This window comes from Eptesicus fuscus, chromosome 9, assembly GCF_027574615.1.
Source record: "Eptesicus fuscus isolate TK198812 chromosome 9, DD_ASM_mEF_20220401, whole genome shotgun sequence".
Taxonomy (NCBI): domain Eukaryota; kingdom Metazoa; phylum Chordata; class Mammalia; order Chiroptera; family Vespertilionidae; genus Eptesicus; species Eptesicus fuscus.
The window spans coordinates 27,929,619-27,946,989 of NC_072481.1; the positions used below are offsets into that span (position 1 = coordinate 27,929,619).

A 17,371-nucleotide genomic window follows, 5' to 3' on the forward strand; every position below is an offset into this window, starting at 1 on the left:
AGGAGCAGCGGTAAGTGTTTGATTGCCTTAATTTCCAAACACATCATTATCCCAGCTTTACCAGCGCTTAATAAACACTTTATGAGGATTTTTTTAAAAACATCTTCGGTCCGCATACTTCTCTGAAGTGATAAACTCTAATTAAGTCTAATATTTAAAAATATGGTAATGGTGAGTTGTTTGAATAAGTGGACTGCATTTCTGTAATTTCATTATTACGTAAAGCACGCTAATTATTTGGAGCGCGCTTATTATGGAGAGAGAAATCGCCTGCTAATCAAGATGAAATTGCCTTTTCCCCTTATTGTGGAACCACCGTCATCCTTCACCATCAGCCCTGTGGCACCTCCAGGCACCTCGGTGGGATGGAGGGGGGTGAGGGGAGCACTGAAGAAGGGGTCACTTTGGAGTTGAGGCTCTAAGGGCCCTGTCTAGGGGGAGGGAATGGGAGCTGTGGGAGCCGTGTCTGTGGAGAGACGGAGTCTTTATCTGGAGGGGTGTGTTACATGGGACAAGGTGGCACTGTCGGGGGGCCCAGAGGACTGGGGCCATGTCTGGGACAAGAAACCAGGGGTTAGGAAATAACAGAGTTACTGTTGGAATAACAATATTATTATTGGTTATTATTAGAGTAACAACAACAATAATACCTAACCCAGCCACTGTTTTAAGCACTTGACAAAAACTCATTTCATTTTTTAAAAAACCCTTTGAGGGGAGTAATTGCTGTAATTATCATTTTTATTCCCATTTTAGAGAAGAAGAAATTGAAACTAGAGAGGTTCACACAGTTATTAAGTGGTGGCATTTGGATTCGAACCCAGAATGTAAGGACATACAGGGTCCCTCTGCTGGTTCAATCCTAAATTCACTGCCTTCCCTCTGAGCTGCAGTTTGCTGTTGTATCCTGAACTGACCCAGCCGTAGCTTAGGGTGCTGGCCCCAGCAGAGAGTTGCAATTTAGCAAGTAAAATATAGGACGCCCGTTAAATCAGAATTTCAGATAAACAACAATAATTTTTTTAGTATATATATGTCTCAGGTGGGGCTGGAGACATATTTAATCTGGCAAGCCTATGTCAGGCAGGCGAAGATTGACCCACTGGCCCTTTGCTCTCCAGCATGCTGCTGCCCAGATGTCCGGACAAGCAGAAAGATGTGGCGGTAAAACAAGCTTCTAGAAAGTCTGCACACTCAGGGCTCTTGCTCGCTCATTCTTCCCATGGTTCCTACTCCTTGCACTGTTCTCCCCACCCGCTCTCTGCTGGTCCCTGCTCCACAGGTTCTGGCCGCACTCCCACCAGCTCCTGGAGGTCACTGATAACGTGTGCTACCAGGCTGAGCTCCCAGCCAGGAGGCCTCGGGTTGGGTCTGAGTCGTTTTTAGGCCACATGGCCTCATATTTTCAAAGGTCATCAGCTTGTCTCCCTGCTGCCCTGATGTCCTCTTTGCCTCTTTGATCATTTCACATTCATTCTCTTTCCTGACTCCAATAGACCCACTTACGGGAATTTTGTGTGCTGGTATGACAGAGGTATCATATCAAAAGGGCGAGGAAAGTGCGGGTAGTCAATCCATGGTGATAGAACAAGTGGCTGTCCACTAGTGAGAAAATAAAGTTAGCTCTTCTGTTTCTCACCATGTACAAAATAAACTCTACACAGTTTAAAAAGTTAAACATAAAAACGGAAAGTATTAGAAGAAAATATATAATGGTTTTCTAATAACACCGGGATAGGGAAGGCCTCTTTAAGCAAGATATAAAGCCTAGAAGACAAAAAGGAAATGTCTGATAAGTTTAGATGTCCCATAGGAACCTCAAGACTTAACACATCTGGAGCTAAGTTCATCACTGACCCCAACCTGCACCCTCTCTTGGTTTGCCTTATCTCAGTGAGTGGCACTAAGATTCTGGACTCCTCGCTCCAGCCTGCCAATCCCCTCACTAAGGCTTGCTCATCCTATTTCCTGAAAATCTCTTTCCTCCGTCCACTTCTCCAGGTCACAGTAGGCCTCCACCTCTGCCTCTGCCGCCTCCGGCCTAGTTCTGGCCTCCACTTCTGGCCTGGACCATAGTACAATCTGCTAATTGGTGACTCTGCCTTGAGCGTTAGTCCCTCCCATCCTCAAATGATCATTCTGAAACACAGATTTGGTCCTGTCATGCTTCTCCTTAAACATGTTAGTGTCTCCCTGTCATTCCCAGAATAATAAAACCTTACGTTTCTTAGCTTATCATTTGGGACTATCATCAGTTTTCTCTAGCCAGTCCCTGCTGGCCTCACTAGCTTCATCTCTTGCCACTCCCCTGCCTCTTATTCTTCATCACCTCACCACCACCACTTGCTAAACTTCACATTTCCCCTCCAGAATGTGTCTATGCTGCTCACTGTGCAAGGACACCTCCCCAACTTCAACCCCAACATTCTGGCGAGCCCCTCCCATACGCCCCTCAGACCTCTGCTTTACTTCGTCCTCCCCGGATCCCTTTTCTGATCCTCAGACTGAATGAGGTACCTTTTCTGTGCCTCCTTTTCTCATAGCCCTGTTCAAACTGCACCACCTACAGGTCTGTCTCTGAGCTCTTCAAGGACAGGGAGCTACAGTCTGTGCAGCCCTGTGGCCACCATGGCCTGTGTGCGCCCAGCACACAGGTGTCAGTGTGTTTGCTGAATTAGTGATCACACAAATGAATGACCTCCAAGACATTCCTTGGCCCCCTTCCCTCCTAGGGGTAGCCTGGCCCAGGTCCTGCTTCCTGTCCTCTAAAGTTCAATTCCCAAACAAGTGCAGCTAACCATGTCAGCCTCAGGAGGTTGTGCCCGGTGAGCTCTCACTGGGTGTCCCGATGGTCTGAGCTACCCTCCACTAGCAGCTCCTTTGCCCAGCAGATACAGGGCTATCCTTGGGCCGGCCAACAAGCTTATCCTTTGTTAGGTGCTAGCTCTACTCACCTGTCTGGGGCATTTATGCCGCCGCACCCCTCCCATTGTGGTCTTGGCAATATAAAAATATTTTCAACATTAAGAATATTAATGCCCATAAAAAGAAGAGAAGAGGGTCATTTTTTTCACAAGTTGATGACCCTGCAAGAACATAAAACAGGTTAGTCTTCTAGAATTTGGAGGTGATGAAGACCTGTTTCTGGAGGCCTTCAGTGTGAGCACAGGCTGTGACCCAGCTCCTCATGTCCCCCACCCCGTAACAGCTTCAGGCTCACCTCATTAGCTCAGTGAGAGGCGCCAGAAGATGGGGCTGCTGCCCCAGGTGGCCCGGGGCTTCAAACAGAGGACTCTCCCTGCTGCCGTCTCTCTGATCTGTTAAAAGACCCAGATCTGTCTCTGTGCTTCTGCCCAGTTCCCTCGTTTTCTAGCCATGCCAATGACTGTTTAAGCTGATCAGTAAGTAGGTTGCATGGGCTTTTATGAAGGCTTCCAGGGCGGGAGAAGGAGCTTGTGCTGAAAACCCGCAAGTGCCGTGCCACTGACTTTCTGGGTGAACTGAAACAAGTGTCTCCCCATCTGGGTTCCTTTCTTCATGTCGTAGACCAGTTGCAACGAGACTCCACAATCCCCAGTAAACAGGACCAGTAGTCAGTCCAAGTGGGGGAGTGAATGATGGTTGGTTTCATCAAGTGTGCCAGCCGTGTCATCCATACCATAGATTGTGCATTATACACTTTCTCACCATCGGGTGAAAGCTAGCATCCTTGTCTTCCCTTCAAAGAGGCATTCCAAACAGAAGGCATGTACAGAGACCCGCAGTATATCACCTGTTACTCCTCATAAACCTGAAGGCGCGTCCATTGTCACCTTGTGGAGGACCTGAGGCTCAGAGAAACTAAGCAGGGCTGTCGCCAGTGGGCAAAGTTCAGACTTCAAACAAGTCTGTCTAACTCCAGAACCTACTTTGTCATTTTCAGAAAACAGTAAGTGGTTCCTTGACATGGGAAGATAGAGGTTAGGACTTTAAAGAGGAAAGGAGGTGACCAGGTTTGTGTAAGAAAGATCACTTTGGCAACAAGAGAATGAATTTGAGGGGGAAAGAGGACAAGTTATTGCTGTAAAAGCAAGAAATGATGTGCTGGCCAAGGCAGTGACTGCCAGAATGACAGGAAGTAGGTGATTAGACAGAAAATAAGAGTCTGCAGTTCACACTTGATTAGATTTGGGGAGTGAGGGAGAAGGCCAGGTGTCAGGCCTGACTCAGGTTTCTTGTTTGGGCGTTTGGGGGTGCCTTTCACTGGGATGGAGAACACACGGGAGTAAAGAGGCTTGCGGAGGAAAACCAGTTTATTACTGGACGTTTTGAGTTTGTATGGAGATCTAGAAAGAGATGTTCCAGAGCACGTGGGTCTGTTATCTGAGCCAGGAGAGAGGTCCAGGCTGCAGACGGTGATCCTCGGGGGTTCTGACGTTCCTCATGTGAATGAAGCCTTCTCGTGTGTAGTCAGAAGAGGTCAAGGACAGATGCTGGGGCACATGGGTCTTCTGCCAGCTCAGGGCCAGGCACAGGTGGGAGGTCAGTGCTTGCCCTCTGGGTGGCCGGTGGCCTGGGGGCAGGGGCTGGGCACTTCCACTTGGGCCAGGGAGGCAGATTGAGTGATTTGTCCAGCACTGAGGGAGGAGCCAAATGAAGTCAATAGAAAACTAATTTTCTTTTCTGCTGGAAGAAATGAGGTGTGTGGCCGCTGGGTAATTGCAGATAACGAGGGGACTTATTCTTAATATGCAGAGCGGCTATGGTCCCCAGAGTACAGGAGACAGGAAGAATTGGAGGTGCCCGGACAAGACCAGACTTATTTAGGAAGAAAATCACCCTATCAGAGTCCCTCTGTTGGCGTTATCACAGCCCTAGGCCCTATCATAAACCCTCCCCCGTCCCAGGGTCCCTCCTGCCCAATCCCCCCTCCCCCCCTCCTGCATGGCCCCTCCTGCCCCATTCCCCTGCCTTTCAACTGCCTACCTCCTCCTGTCACAACCCCCTCCCTCCACTCTCCACCCCCACCGCACAGGCATACACACTAAGGGAGACAAATGACAGAGCCTCCGATGAGCGGGGTGTGTGTCCGGCCCATAAACCACGGGGATGGGTCACGTCTGGAGTTGCCATGGCCGCCACTACCCACCCATCCGTCTTCCCTCTTCTGCTTCAGACCAGCCCTTGTAGCTTCTTGAGTCTCTGGAGGAACAAGGTATCCCTGTGACTAGGTCCTGGGTCACACCTCTCCATGCTCACATCTACCATCGATACATTCATGTTGAGCTCTGCAAGACAGGGCCCAGTCTGGCCTAAGCAGGGGCTGCAGAGCTGGTGACTGGCTCATGATACTGGCCCTGGCCTGACCAGAGACTTCTTACCACCTTTTTAGCTCTGGTGGGTCCCCTTTCCTAGTCTAAGGTCCCGGCAAGGGCAGGTTGAGAGACTCAGTAGAAGGGGTTGGTCCTTGGCAGCTGTGGAGCCTCCTGACCCCACCTTGACCTTACCACCTCCCATACCTGATTATGACATCAATGTGCAATACCTCTGCCATCACAACCATCGATCCCATCAGGGCTGGTGGCAGCTGAGGCCCTGATTATGGGCTGGAGTGTCTATGGGAGGTGGGAGAGGGGGTGGGAGGAGAGGCTGGCGAAGGGATCAGGAGTTGGTGGCTGCTCTGGGCAGTGGAAAAGAAAAACCCAGGCCCTTGGCCATTTCTGTCCTGGGCTTACTATAGTGGGACAAGCTCTGGGAAGTTGTACCTCCTGCTGGTGATGACAGAACACATCCTGATCCATGTCCATGATACTAAAGCCCCAGAATACCTGTTCCTGTGGCCACTAGGATTCTGGGACAGCTTGGAGTATGGGGAACAAAACTGGTGAAATTGCATGACAGGGTCTGGCAGACACAGACACATTTAACCTGAGCCACAGCCAGACAGGGCTAAAGCCCTACCAGCACCAGCTTTGAGCCTCCTGGGGTAGGAGAGGCAGGGCTTGGGCTCGGGCTCAGGTGTGTCCAATGGAAGGTTAATGGCCAGGGCGTTACGGAACCACGAACGTGCACCCTCTCCACTGGTCTGGGACTGCACAGGAGCAGGTTCCAGGCAGGTTGCTGTTGGAGCACATAAGCCTGGGGCCCAGGGCAGGTGTCTCCCAGGGCCCTGGCCCAGAAGTGCCGAGGCTTGTGCCTTGTCACCAGTGATTATGGCCTGGGCCACATCTTCCACACACGCAAGTGGCGGCAAAGTCACCCTGGCCGTGGGCGTGATGAATGGCCGCACAGTAATGAAATGGAGACATCAAGGCGGGTGGCGGGAAGACGGAGTGTGGCGGACAGGCCGTCCCCACGCGGCGGCAACAAGAAGGATCGCCCAGCGGCCGGGGGCCGTCAAGGGAGAAATTACACATTTACTCTGCCTTTTTCTTACTGCGACGGCGCCCATACATCACCACTGGGGCCGGGGCGGGACACGCCGGCCAATTTCCAGCATGAATTATGGGACCGAGAAACATTGAGACCAGGCTTCCTGCCCGGCCAGCATCATCCAGCCCAACCTAAAGCTGGAGGTGCTGCCACAAGGGAGTGGGACCCCCTAGTTTAAAGTCTGGCTCCTGAATCTGACCCTGCTTCCCACCCACGTAAGAGCACCTATGGGCATGGAAGGGAAGGATCTGGGGCCCATCTAAATGTCTTTTCTTTCTCATTTTAGATGACTGCAAGAACATTGCCAACATCATGAAGACACTTGCATATCGAGGCTTCATCTTCAAGCAGACCTCGAAGCCGTTCTGATTGGCCGAGAACGGGATGGGGCAATACAGGGTAGCTGCTTGGCCCAACCCAGAATCATCCTCTCCCTCACCAGAGGGAAAAGGGAGAGTGTCCCCAGCCTGCCCTGCGGGCTTGTGCCCTGGGTAAGGGCTTGGCCACGTGGTCCCTCTGGAGCAGATACTTTGTGGCCCCCCATCCCCATCCCATAACCTCAGCCCAGTATTAGCCCCTCCCATTATGGGCCTGGGCTAGGGGACCCAGGCACTTACTGCCTCTCCCTGGTACACAGGCTTCTGCTGGGGCCACCAAGCCCCCTGTGCCCCCTCCCATCTGTAGTGCATGGTGTGTGGTGCCCCCAGGGCTCCAGGACAGATCTCGTGTCCACCCCACCCCCGCTGTGAACGTGCCACTGAATAAAGTCGGGGAAATGAGGCCCTGGGTAATGTGCCTGATGCTGTCAGGAAGGGTAGGAGCTAGTGTGTTCCAGGCTGCTCTGTGCTCAAGGCCACCAGTGCAGCTAGCTGTCACTGACGTCCCTCTGAGCCCCGTCCCCCCCATGAATATGCACAGGGCCACAGCCACTGAGCTTGAAGCTGCTGGTATGAGGCCATGGCTGCATGTGAGCCACCTTGATTGTGGAACCACAGGTGTTCCTAGGCACAGGTGTTTGGGCAACATGGGCAGTGCTTAATGGTTAGAGGGCTACTAAGGGCCTCCGTGCAAGTAGGCCCCAATGCCACCCATAAAGTGGGTGTGGTGACTCCCTCCTGCCCACCCTCCCAGCCAGGGGCGGCAGAAATGGTGGGAAAGAAACGGAAGCAGCCCAGTCCACCTCAGCAACTCTATTTACACAGCAGCAGCATTCACAGCCGGTGTGGCCCCTCATGGCTTCTTGGCTTTCTTCACAGAAGAGGAGCTGGAGGCCGATTCCCGTCGCTTCCTCTGAGGATACACAGAAGATGATGAGATCAATGGCCAGCCCCTGAGGCTTGATTCAGGCTTGGTGCATGTGTTTCACACTGGCCATCCACCCACTCCTGCCCTCAGTCTCCACCCCAGAGTGGCAATTCCCATTGCAGGCACTAGAGGGAGCAAGCCTGTGCACACATGTGAGCATGCTCACATGCAGGGCCAGTTCATACTCTTCCAGCTTGTCCAGGCTCTTACCGAATTGGGCGTGAGAGGTGCACCCACCACATCAATGATGGTGTCCTTGGTGAGATCAGGGGCAAGACCAGATTCAGGTACCGCTGACTCAGCAGAGGCCGGGGCCGGGCCTGACGCTGGTGTGGCAGGGGCCCCCAGCACGCCAGCCCGGGCCAGTGCCTCGTGCCGGTGCCGCAGCATCTGAAGCTCATACTCGCAGTTGGCACAGGCCTGCTTGAGCTCGTAGAGCAGCACCAGGTCACTCCGCAGCTCGTTGAACATGTGCACCAACTCCTCCGTGGGTGTGGGGCTCAGTTCTGCAGGGGGGGGTGGAAGGCACAGGGCAGAGCCAGGGTGTGCTGGAAGGCTGGCAACAGGAACCGCCCTCCCCCTGCCTTTATCCACGGCCCCGGGAGGGTCCATCCTGAGGGGCCCAGCCTCCATACTCACCTACACCCAGCTCCAACAGCATCTGTTCCAAGGCCTTGATCTTCTTCTGTCCCACAGAGCTTGGCAGCTTCATCTGCAATGACCCAGCAGCTCAGCCCTCTCCCCCACAAGCACCTCAGAATGAAGGGGACTACAGGCAGTGAGGGAGTGGAAGAGAAGTTAAACCCTGGAGGCAGCTCTGGGGCAGAAAAGGAAATAGCCAGCAAGTGGAAGCTATGACCACAGCCTGGCCACATCCCCGAGGCCACCTCGACCTGCAGCACATGGCACCGCCTCTCCTGCTCCCGCCCAGGGCCCAAACACATTGAAGGAAGTGACACACGTACCCGCTGGCTCCTCAGCGTGACACCTGCAGACTTGAAGTCTGGAAACTTGATGCCTGCCGTCTCAGGAACAGCCTGGGGGAGAAGGCGTAGGGAAGTGTCACAGGCAGTGGACCTAGTGTGAGTCCCAGCACCCTGCCGGCTCTGGGAGCTCAGAGCCTTCCACTAGGTCCCCTGTGCCAGGCGACCCCTCCACCCTGAGCTGGGCTGATTTAGTCTCCACACCGGCTTCTCGGCCTCCTTTTTCTGGGGTAGCTTCTTCTTGGGGGCCTTGCGTTCAGTGCGCCGCTGCTCTGCAGTGGTGTCCGCCGCCGTTATCAGCTTCTGCAGGTCCTGACTGCGCTTCTCCCGCTCCTTCTTCCGGGCCTCGATCTTGCGCAGCTCCTGTAGCAAGTACTCCTCCTCTGCCACCTGGGAAAGTGAGAGATGCTAAGACCCATATGCAGGTCCTTGGGGAGGGAGGGCAGACGGAGACGAAGGGGTGCTAGGGAATCTGAGAAGTAAAAGATCATGAGTGAGGTGAAGGGCTATCAGAGCAGGGAGGGTGGCTAGTGAGGGGGTAGGACCGGGAGGGGGGCACACACAGGTACCAGCCAGTGGGAGGTAGGGGGACTTGGGGCAAGAGAGTTGAGGGTATTGAGGATGGAGACAATGGATTTGGGGGCATGGAGGAGAGTTTGGGGGCTCAGGGCTGACCTGCTCTGGGGTCCGGTTATAGAGGCGCTCCAGCTGTTCCTTCCGCCGTCGCTCATGCCCAGCATCAAAGACTGGTATCTTAAGGTCTGTGCCTGGCACAGCCCGCACATTGGCAAGCTTAGCACAGATGTGGTAGTACCGTTCCTTCAAGTCCTCCACGGAACGCTTCTGAGGATAAAGACATGGGGGATGGGCTGGGGCGGGGGACACTCAGAGGCATGTGGAAGGGGGGGCATGAGAGCTGTGGGCCTGCTAGGCCTGGGGTTAGGCACACATGCAAAAGAACACCAGCTCACCTTGAACTGCTGGTGGTCATACCGGTCATGGATAACTACAAAACGAAGATCAAAGCGGCGGCTGAGATCGAAGAGGTGATCAGTTTCTGCTTTAGTCCAAGCGTCGTCATGAAGATAGAGCTGGTACTCCTGCTCTGAATACACGGGCACCTGCACCGTCTACTGGCACAGAGGGGCAGAGTTGTGGCATGCCCACGTGGTGTCATGTCCAGTGGGCTCCAGTCTGCTTTGACCACAGCCCTCTTGTTTATTGCCAATCCCTGGGCTAGACAAAATCAAATCCTCTGCCTGGGCCTTGCACAGGCAGCCTCGAGATGGTGTTTCCAGAGTAAGGAAAGAAACTGCTTGATCAGAGGCCCAGGCACCTGCCTCTGTGTCTACTCCAGGAGCCACTTCACCATGCCTTTGGCTCCACAGCCCCAGTAACCGCACACATGCTCCTGCCCCCATGGTTAAGGTGACAGGCCCACAAGGTAAGCACTTCTGTGGAGGCCAAAGGTCAAATATGGAGGGGGGCAGATGGCTAAATACTGGAAAAAGGCCCACTCCTCTAGTCCACGGACACTTGTCTGGAGCACGCCTGCCATCCAGTGGTGGCAGTGAGACATGCAGCTCCCCCAGAGCTGGCTAAGGTCACATAGCTCTACAGAAAAGGCACCTGAATCCTACTTCCAACATATGCACCCCAGCCCGTGCATCCCCTAGACCAGTGATGGCGTACCTATGACACGCGTGTCAGCACTGACACGCGTAGCCATTTCTGACGACACGCGGCCGCTGAGGCGGCCACATGCCGAGGATGAAACATTTGCTGCTCCTGAGGATGAAACATTTGCCAAATAATGTTTTTTCCTCAAAGTGACACACTACCCGAGTTATGCTCAGTTTTTTGGCGAAGTTTGACACACCAAGCTCAAAAGGTTGCCCATCACTGCCCTAGACCTTCCTCAGGGACAAGCAACACCACCACCAGCTGAGTCTGCCAGTCAGGGACCCCAAGAAAGAGTCAATGCCAGGCTGGACCAGGGAAGTTTCTCTATCAAAAACCACAGGGCTCTGAACCTGCTCTCAAGACCCTAATTCCAGCTGCCTCTTGAACATCTGTGGAGGTTCCACATACAACTTAACATGTTCAAGTGACCGATATTAACAAGACTCATTGTGGTAATCATTTTGCAGTATATACAAATATTGAATCATTATGTTGTACACCTTAAACTAATAATGTTATATGTCAATTATACCTCAATTTAAAAAAAATAACAAATATGTTCAGTACTGAACACATCACCCTCCCCCAAACTTACATCTCCTCCAGTCCAGATCTCAGTCACAGTCACCATCAGCCCAAGCCAGAAACTGGGGAGGCATCTTAATTCCGACCTTTACCCTGGACTCCCCCTCACCCCACAGACAAATCTGTGGCTTTTACCTCTGGAAACTATCTACTGCGACATCCCAATCGAGATCACCACTACCATTTTCCTGGATCAGAGAAACAGCCCTCCCATGGTCTCTCTGCCTCCACTCAGTCCTCCCCTAAGCAATTCTCCATCTGCAGCCAAGATGGATCTCTGAACAGTGCTACTCAAAGGACAGCCTACAGGCCAGTGCTGTCTGCACAGTTATCCCTGGTGTATGGTAAGTAAGAAAATTGAGAGTAGGCACTTAGAAACCTTTGTAACAATTTTACAGTAATCACACACTGCTGAATCTGACAGAGAGAAACGCGGACTTGTATTTTGTCTAATCGATTTTTAAATATCCTTTACCATGGATAACTTGAGAAGCACTGTTCTAGAATATATATCTGAGCAGGTCACCCAGCCATCCATTTTTAAGCCCCTCAAAGGCTTCCACTAGCCCCAAAGTACCCTAAACTCAATAGTAAGGGTTGTCTGGTTCATTTCCTACCTTCAGGGGTCAGCCCAGGGCCAGGCACCCTACAGGTATCAATGAATATTTACTGAGTCAATCAGTGAAGCCAGGGGTGAAAGACCTCTCTCTGCCGCCATTGTCCCTCCTAGACCTCAAGTTTCAACCCAATGGCTAGCAGTGATGTCTCCCTCAGCTTTTGTTGTTCTTGCCTGAAATGCCTTCACATTTCCCCAATCCTTCTTCCTAAATAACTTCTTATCTCCTCTGGGAAGCCTCTGGTTTCCCAGGTTTGGTTAAGTATCCCTCCTGTGCATTTCAATGCCATTTACTTTAATAAAGTACTCAGGAGCTGTGCAGCCAGTCCTGCTCTCAAGGAGCTCACAGTCAAGTGAGGGAGCCATTCATTCATTCAACAGACATTCATCATGGGCCTGCTAGACCTCTGCTGGGGACGGGGATGACAGTCCAGCTGAAGAAACAACACCATCGTCCGGTGACAAAGGTTCGCCTCGGGTGTAATGAGGGACACCTGATCCAGCCTGGGAACAGGGCTGGTCAGGGTGGAGGTAGACGAGGCCTGGTACAGTCTGAAGGTCACGCAGAAGTGAACTGGTGAGGGAAGACGGGGGAGAAAATCCGAGGCAGAGGGAGCAACACAGACACAGTGATGAGAAACAGCCTCATGTGTGCGAGCTGGCAGTTAGGGACACAAGTAAAGGGCGACACGGGGAAAGGCATGAAGTCAGCAGAGACCAGCTGCTGAGGCGTGGTGTGCCCTGAGGGGACTGGAGCCAACAGGCTAGTTTTAAAGAGAGGGAAGTGGTCATGATTCTCTTTTGCAAAGAGCACCCTGGCAGCAGTGAGGGCAGATGGGGTGAAATGAGAGCCTGGGAGACTAGCTGGCAGGTTTTAGAGAGAATGCAGGTAAGAAGTGAGGCCTGAACTAAATCAGCACAAGTGGAAGGTAGAGAAAAGGGCACAGACTTGAGGCTTTAAAAACCACAGGACTTGGCAACTGGACGTGCAGTGGGGAGAGAAATGCTGTCGCTGGTGACTCCTGTGTTTCTGGCTTGAGCAAGAGGGCAGCAGGGAGCCATGGACTAGTAAGCAGGACTCCGGGAACCAGTAGTATTGGAGGGAAGATCATTTGTTCCCTTACCTCTGACTTCATTCGCCACCTGTGGTCATCATGATCTTTCTAAAACTGAAATTTAAAAATCTGTCTGGCTATCCAAAGACATCAGGGCAAAGCCCAAATTCCTGAGCCTGGTTGCCTGACCTGGCCCTTCATCTCCCACCATGTTCTACCTTGGGCTTTAGGTTTCATCTACAGGGAAATGCCCACAGCATGCCATACATGTGACTGTTTTTTGTCGCTGTTTTGTTAATCCTCACCCGAGGATATTTTTCCATTGATTTTTAGAGAGAGTGGACGAGAGGGAAGGACAGAAACATCGATGTGAGAGAAACACATTCATTGGTTGCCTCCTGCATGAGCCCCGACCAGGGCCCGGGTTGGGGAGGAGTCTGCAACCTGGGACCCTTTGGTCTGCAGGCCGATGCTCTATCCAAACCAGCTAGGGCGTGACTGCTTTTAAATGTGTGCCTTTTCCTCATGCTATCCCCTCTGCCTGAAAAAAATCACTGCACAACTTTCCTAATATCATCCAGTGACATCTTTCAAGACTCAACTCAAGCTCTAACTTCAGGAAGCTTCCATGACCTTCAGAGCCTCCCACTATAGCATGTATCCCACCAAATCATAATTGCCTATTCCTCTCCCAACCCCTCCCTAACAACACGGACAGTTTCTGGAGGGTAGATATTGTGTCTGATTCATTTTTGTGTCCCCAATGCCTAGGGCCTGGCTTGGCATGGAGTGGTATTTATTAAATGCAAAATGAATATTATTTTGTCTTCACTTCGAATTGTCTCATCCAACCTTTCCTCCCATTGCCTCAATGCATCCCTTCTTGATTGTCCCTTCTCGATCTTACATCTTCAGCCTCTCCCTCCACTGGACCTGAGGGGCCCAAGATGGCGGTAAGATAGAAGAAACCAGGTTTGGGGCACAGGGGAGAGTGATGGGTCACACCTGGATGTGCTGCGTGTGAGAAGCCATCATGGGGAAGTATCTGGTGCAGTGGGATATATCAGGCTGAGGGGAAAGAAATCAGGACTTGGGAGTCCTGGGTTTAAGCCCCTAATGCTTTCAGGCTCAAAGCCCAGAGGCTGTTCCAGGCTGCAGGGAACGCAAGGTCATACTGTACAGTGGCTTAAGCAGAGGCCTAGAAAACCCTCACCCAGCCCTGCCTCTCTCTGGCTGGCTGAGTCTGGGTAAGGCCTGCTCCATCTGAGCCTTAATAATCTAAACCAGAGGTAATTCAGGTTGGACTAGGGTGCCGACATAGGGGATTAAAAACAGGAAGACGTGATGTATTATGGAAACAGAATCAGTAGGACTGAATGAGTATCACTCAGTTCTAGCTCAAATGCCACCTTCTCAGAGAGGCCCGCTCTGGCCACCCTATCTAATGAGATCATTCCCACACTTACAAGTTCACTCTATCTCATTTCATATCCCATTAATACCCTAGTTTCATTTTGTTGATGACTTTTATCTGAAAGAATCCCATTTATTTGCTTATATGTTTCCAATCTGTCTTCCCTTACCTTCCTTGTCCTGTTGTTGATTAAAATAATGTGAGAGCCCTAACTGGTTTGGCTCAGTGGATAGAGCGTCGGCCTGCGGACTCAAGGGTCCCAGGTTCGATTCCAGTCAAGGGCATGTACCTTGGTTGCGGGCACATCCCCAGTAGGAAGTGTGCAGGAGGCAGCTGATCGATGTTTCTCTCTCATCGATGTTTCCGACTCTCTATCCCTCTCCCTTCCTCTCTGTAAAATCAATAAAAAATAATGTGAGAGCTAAGGGAGAAACTAAGTCAAGAATGATTCCCAAGTTTCTGGTTTGGGCAATTGCATGGGTAGTGGTACCATTCACTGATACGGGGAACAGGTTTGGGGGTAGGGAAGAGAGAGCACTTACTTGAACTGAAACACTGTGGGACCTTCAGGGAGAGATGTTAAGTAAAAGATGGGATATGTAGGTGCTGTTGATTTGGACTGGAGACATTAAGTTGGGGTCAGTGGCATACAGAGGGTAACTGAAGCCACAGGGCAAATGAGACACAGATAGGGAAAAGTATGGGGTGAGAAGAGCAGAATAGCTAGGACACAGCTCTAAGGAATAGCAACATTTGAAGGGTCAAGTGAAGCCACCGGAAACCAGAGCAGGTCCAGGGAAGGACAGGATCCCATGGCAGACAAGACCCAGAGTCCCATCCCGCAGGTATTTGCCTCAGGACTGAGGGGGTAACCATTGTTGAAACAAAGGCTCTAGAGCCCACACAAGTGGCTCACAGTGTGTTGACGACTGTGGCCTCTGTCCAAATGGCGGTGGCTCACCTTATTGAACCTGGCGAAGGGGTAGTCTTTGCCCTCCTCGGCGGCTCGTCGCCAGTGGAAGAACATAGCTCCATCCTTGCGGGCTGGGTTAGTGAATGGCATCCACTTCCAGGGCCGTACCTTCTTGGAGCCCAGCTTGGCCTTCACTGTGCGGTAGCCTTGACCAGTGTCACTGGGTAGCAGTGGGGGTGCATCCCTGACAGCAAGGTGTAGGGAGGCAAGAGGTTAGTGTCTGAGGTGTGAAGCCTTCGGTCTACCTAGGAAGTCAGGTCCTGGAGGGAGAGACCCGAGCTCCTCCCGCCTCCTCGAAGTGAGCAGAGCCCTGGCTGGGGCAGAGATACAGAAGAATTGCCAGAGAACTAAAAGTTAGGGACGCGGAGGGGGTCAGCGACCAGGGCCTGGGGGACGTGGGGTTCTAATACTTGCTTCTTGTCAGAGTAAAGCAGTGCATAGACCTCCCGGTGCATGCCCTCCGGCCTCTTGAAAGTCAGCGTCTCCGAGGACTTCTTGGACTTTTTCTGAGAAGAGGAACCACAGCCTAGACGCCTTTTCCTAAAAATTCTTTATCCCAGCTCAATCCCTGAACAAACCAGCAGGTACAATGACACACATACATACTATGACAGAGAACGAAGGCACAGAAACCCACTAACAAGGGCACCCCGTAAGCAGGTCACTCCCCTCCCCAGCCTCACCTCACCAGGGTAGAGTTCCAACCTGTCGGAGTAGAAGATACTTTCCCACCATCTCAGGATGTCACACCGAGTTGGTGCTTCCACCCCAATTTTTACAAGTGTCACACTCGCTTGGTCCTCTCATCTCTTCCAAGTGTCACACCCTCTTAGTCCCCATTTCCCACAGGTGTCCCACCTCCTCCGTCCCATCTCATCAAGGCAGCACATATTCTCTGTCCCGTTAGGTCACACATTTACCCCCCATCTCACTAGAGGTGTAGCCCCCCATCACCTCACCCATCTCTCTTCCGTGGCCACTCCTCCCCACCACTTCACCGCCGCTACCCAACGCTCTCGGGCGCCCCTGCTACCTTGTCCGGGTTGATAATGTCCTTCTTGCTGATGGTCCCGGAGGCTGCATCCCCCTCCGGACCCCCAAGTTCTAGAATGTCCCGCACATCCGCGCCAGTAGCCATCGCGCCTGCAATGGGGGGAGCGCCCCGAGGTCAAGGGTCAGTGCCTGAGGAGGGAGCAGGCTCAGATCAGGGGGCAGAGCCACTTCTGCCCAGGTGGGGGCGGGGTGGCCCGGGTCAGGTCGGGATTCCGTCTGCGTCCCGCCGCCTGGGTCTCCCTACCGGCCCCAACTGCCTCCTAAACCCCAGCGCCTCCGCACCTGTAAACCCCCGCCGCCGCCGCCACCGCTCCCCTGTCTCTGCAAAGCCGCGGACAGAAACTTCCGGGCGTGCGCAGCAGATACGCGGCCGGCAGGAACACTTCCGGTCTGTGCTTCGCCGTAATGGAGCCCTTAGGCAGCGCAGTAGGAAAGCTACTAAGCGCAGGGAGCGAGCCGCGGTCCTGGGCGCCCACCAGCCCGCCGGGGTTCCTGCACTGCTTGCTTTCTGGCACTTTCTCTCTACGTTGCATTTCCGTTGCATTTGGGGCAATGAAAAGAGTTCCCAGAACTTGGTGACCTTGGAAATCGCTTAATCCCTCTGAACCCATTTCTTCATTTGTAAAATGGAAATTGTAATGGTACCTGCTTAAATGAAGTACAGCTAAGCCATGCAAAACATTAACACCGCGCCTAGCACATTTAATTTTTTTTTTTTTTACTTGAGTTCCCGGTGTTAAAGTCCCCTGTTCATTAAGTGCTGAGTATGTACCAGGCACTCTGCTAAGCCATTGGAGATGGGGAGATAAACCAGACAAGGCGGGGCTGCCAAGATGGAGTGAGGTCTGGCCCTCACTTGCACACATTTGATGGAGGTGTCTGCGGGTGGGGGCCTCGTGGGGCTTTCCTGGAGCCCAGCTTCCTGAAACTTCACTAGTCCAGGAACTAACTGTGTTAGTGTGGATTACAAAGAGGACCAAGAACACGGCCCCTAGCAGGGAGCAGCTGAAAGAAATACCTCTCGAGGGAAGAAACTTACTGATCGCCCTGGAGAGAAACTTCTAGAACAGGATGTCCTGAAGAAGAGTAGAAGGTATGACAAAAGCAACTCCCAACTTCATCGTCTGCAAATCAGCCTGCAAACAAGGAGTATACAGTGGGCATTGAGAATTGGGAATGAAGAGGGGCTTGTAAAGGCATTAAAGCCCCAAGCCGAGGCTTGCTAAAGACCCAGGCGGGGGCTGGAGGAGCAGGCAGCCCACACAAGTTGGCTGTCAGTGTAGCCTGTTCTGG

General features: G+C 52.4%; 2 protein-coding genes across 11 annotated transcripts in view; one reads left to right on the top strand and one right to left on the bottom strand.

The window, feature by feature from the left end:
* Window positions 1-7,191, top strand: part of ERI3 (ERI1 exoribonuclease family member 3) — a 130,304-nt gene extending 123,113 nt beyond the window's left edge. For all 9 annotated transcript variants that reach the window (XM_054721025.1, XM_028160172.2, XM_028160160.2 and 6 more), the window contains one exon: window positions 6,698-7,191. In XM_054721025.1, the coding sequence (XP_054577000.1) occupies window positions 6,698-6,780 (83 nt within the window). In that variant the 3' untranslated portion in view covers window positions 6,781-7,191. The remainder of the gene's footprint in view (window positions 1-6,697) is intronic.
* A 395-nt stretch (window positions 7,192-7,586) lies between these two features.
* On the bottom strand, window positions 7,587-16,425 carry DMAP1 (DNA methyltransferase 1 associated protein 1). Of its 2 annotated transcripts, none has more exons than XM_028160159.2 (11): window positions 16,361-16,425; window positions 16,059-16,207; window positions 15,440-15,531; window positions 15,014-15,209; window positions 9,671-9,829; window positions 9,375-9,542; window positions 8,904-9,089; window positions 8,682-8,753; window positions 8,356-8,428; window positions 7,927-8,222; window positions 7,587-7,701 (listed from the first exon to the last, which is right to left on the bottom strand). In XM_028160159.2, the coding sequence occupies exons 2-11, from the start codon at window positions 16,161-16,163 to the stop codon at window positions 7,642-7,644; spliced, it is 1,407 nt and encodes a 468-aa protein (XP_028015960.1). In that variant the 5' UTR covers window positions 16,164-16,207; window positions 16,361-16,425; the 3' UTR covers window positions 7,587-7,641. The 2 variants fall into 2 exon arrangements, with proteins under 2 accessions (XP_028015960.1, XP_028015959.1); XM_028160158.2 differs by having other exon boundaries at window positions 16,059-16,168; window positions 16,361-16,421.
* Window positions 16,426-17,371: the final 946 nt, after the last annotated feature.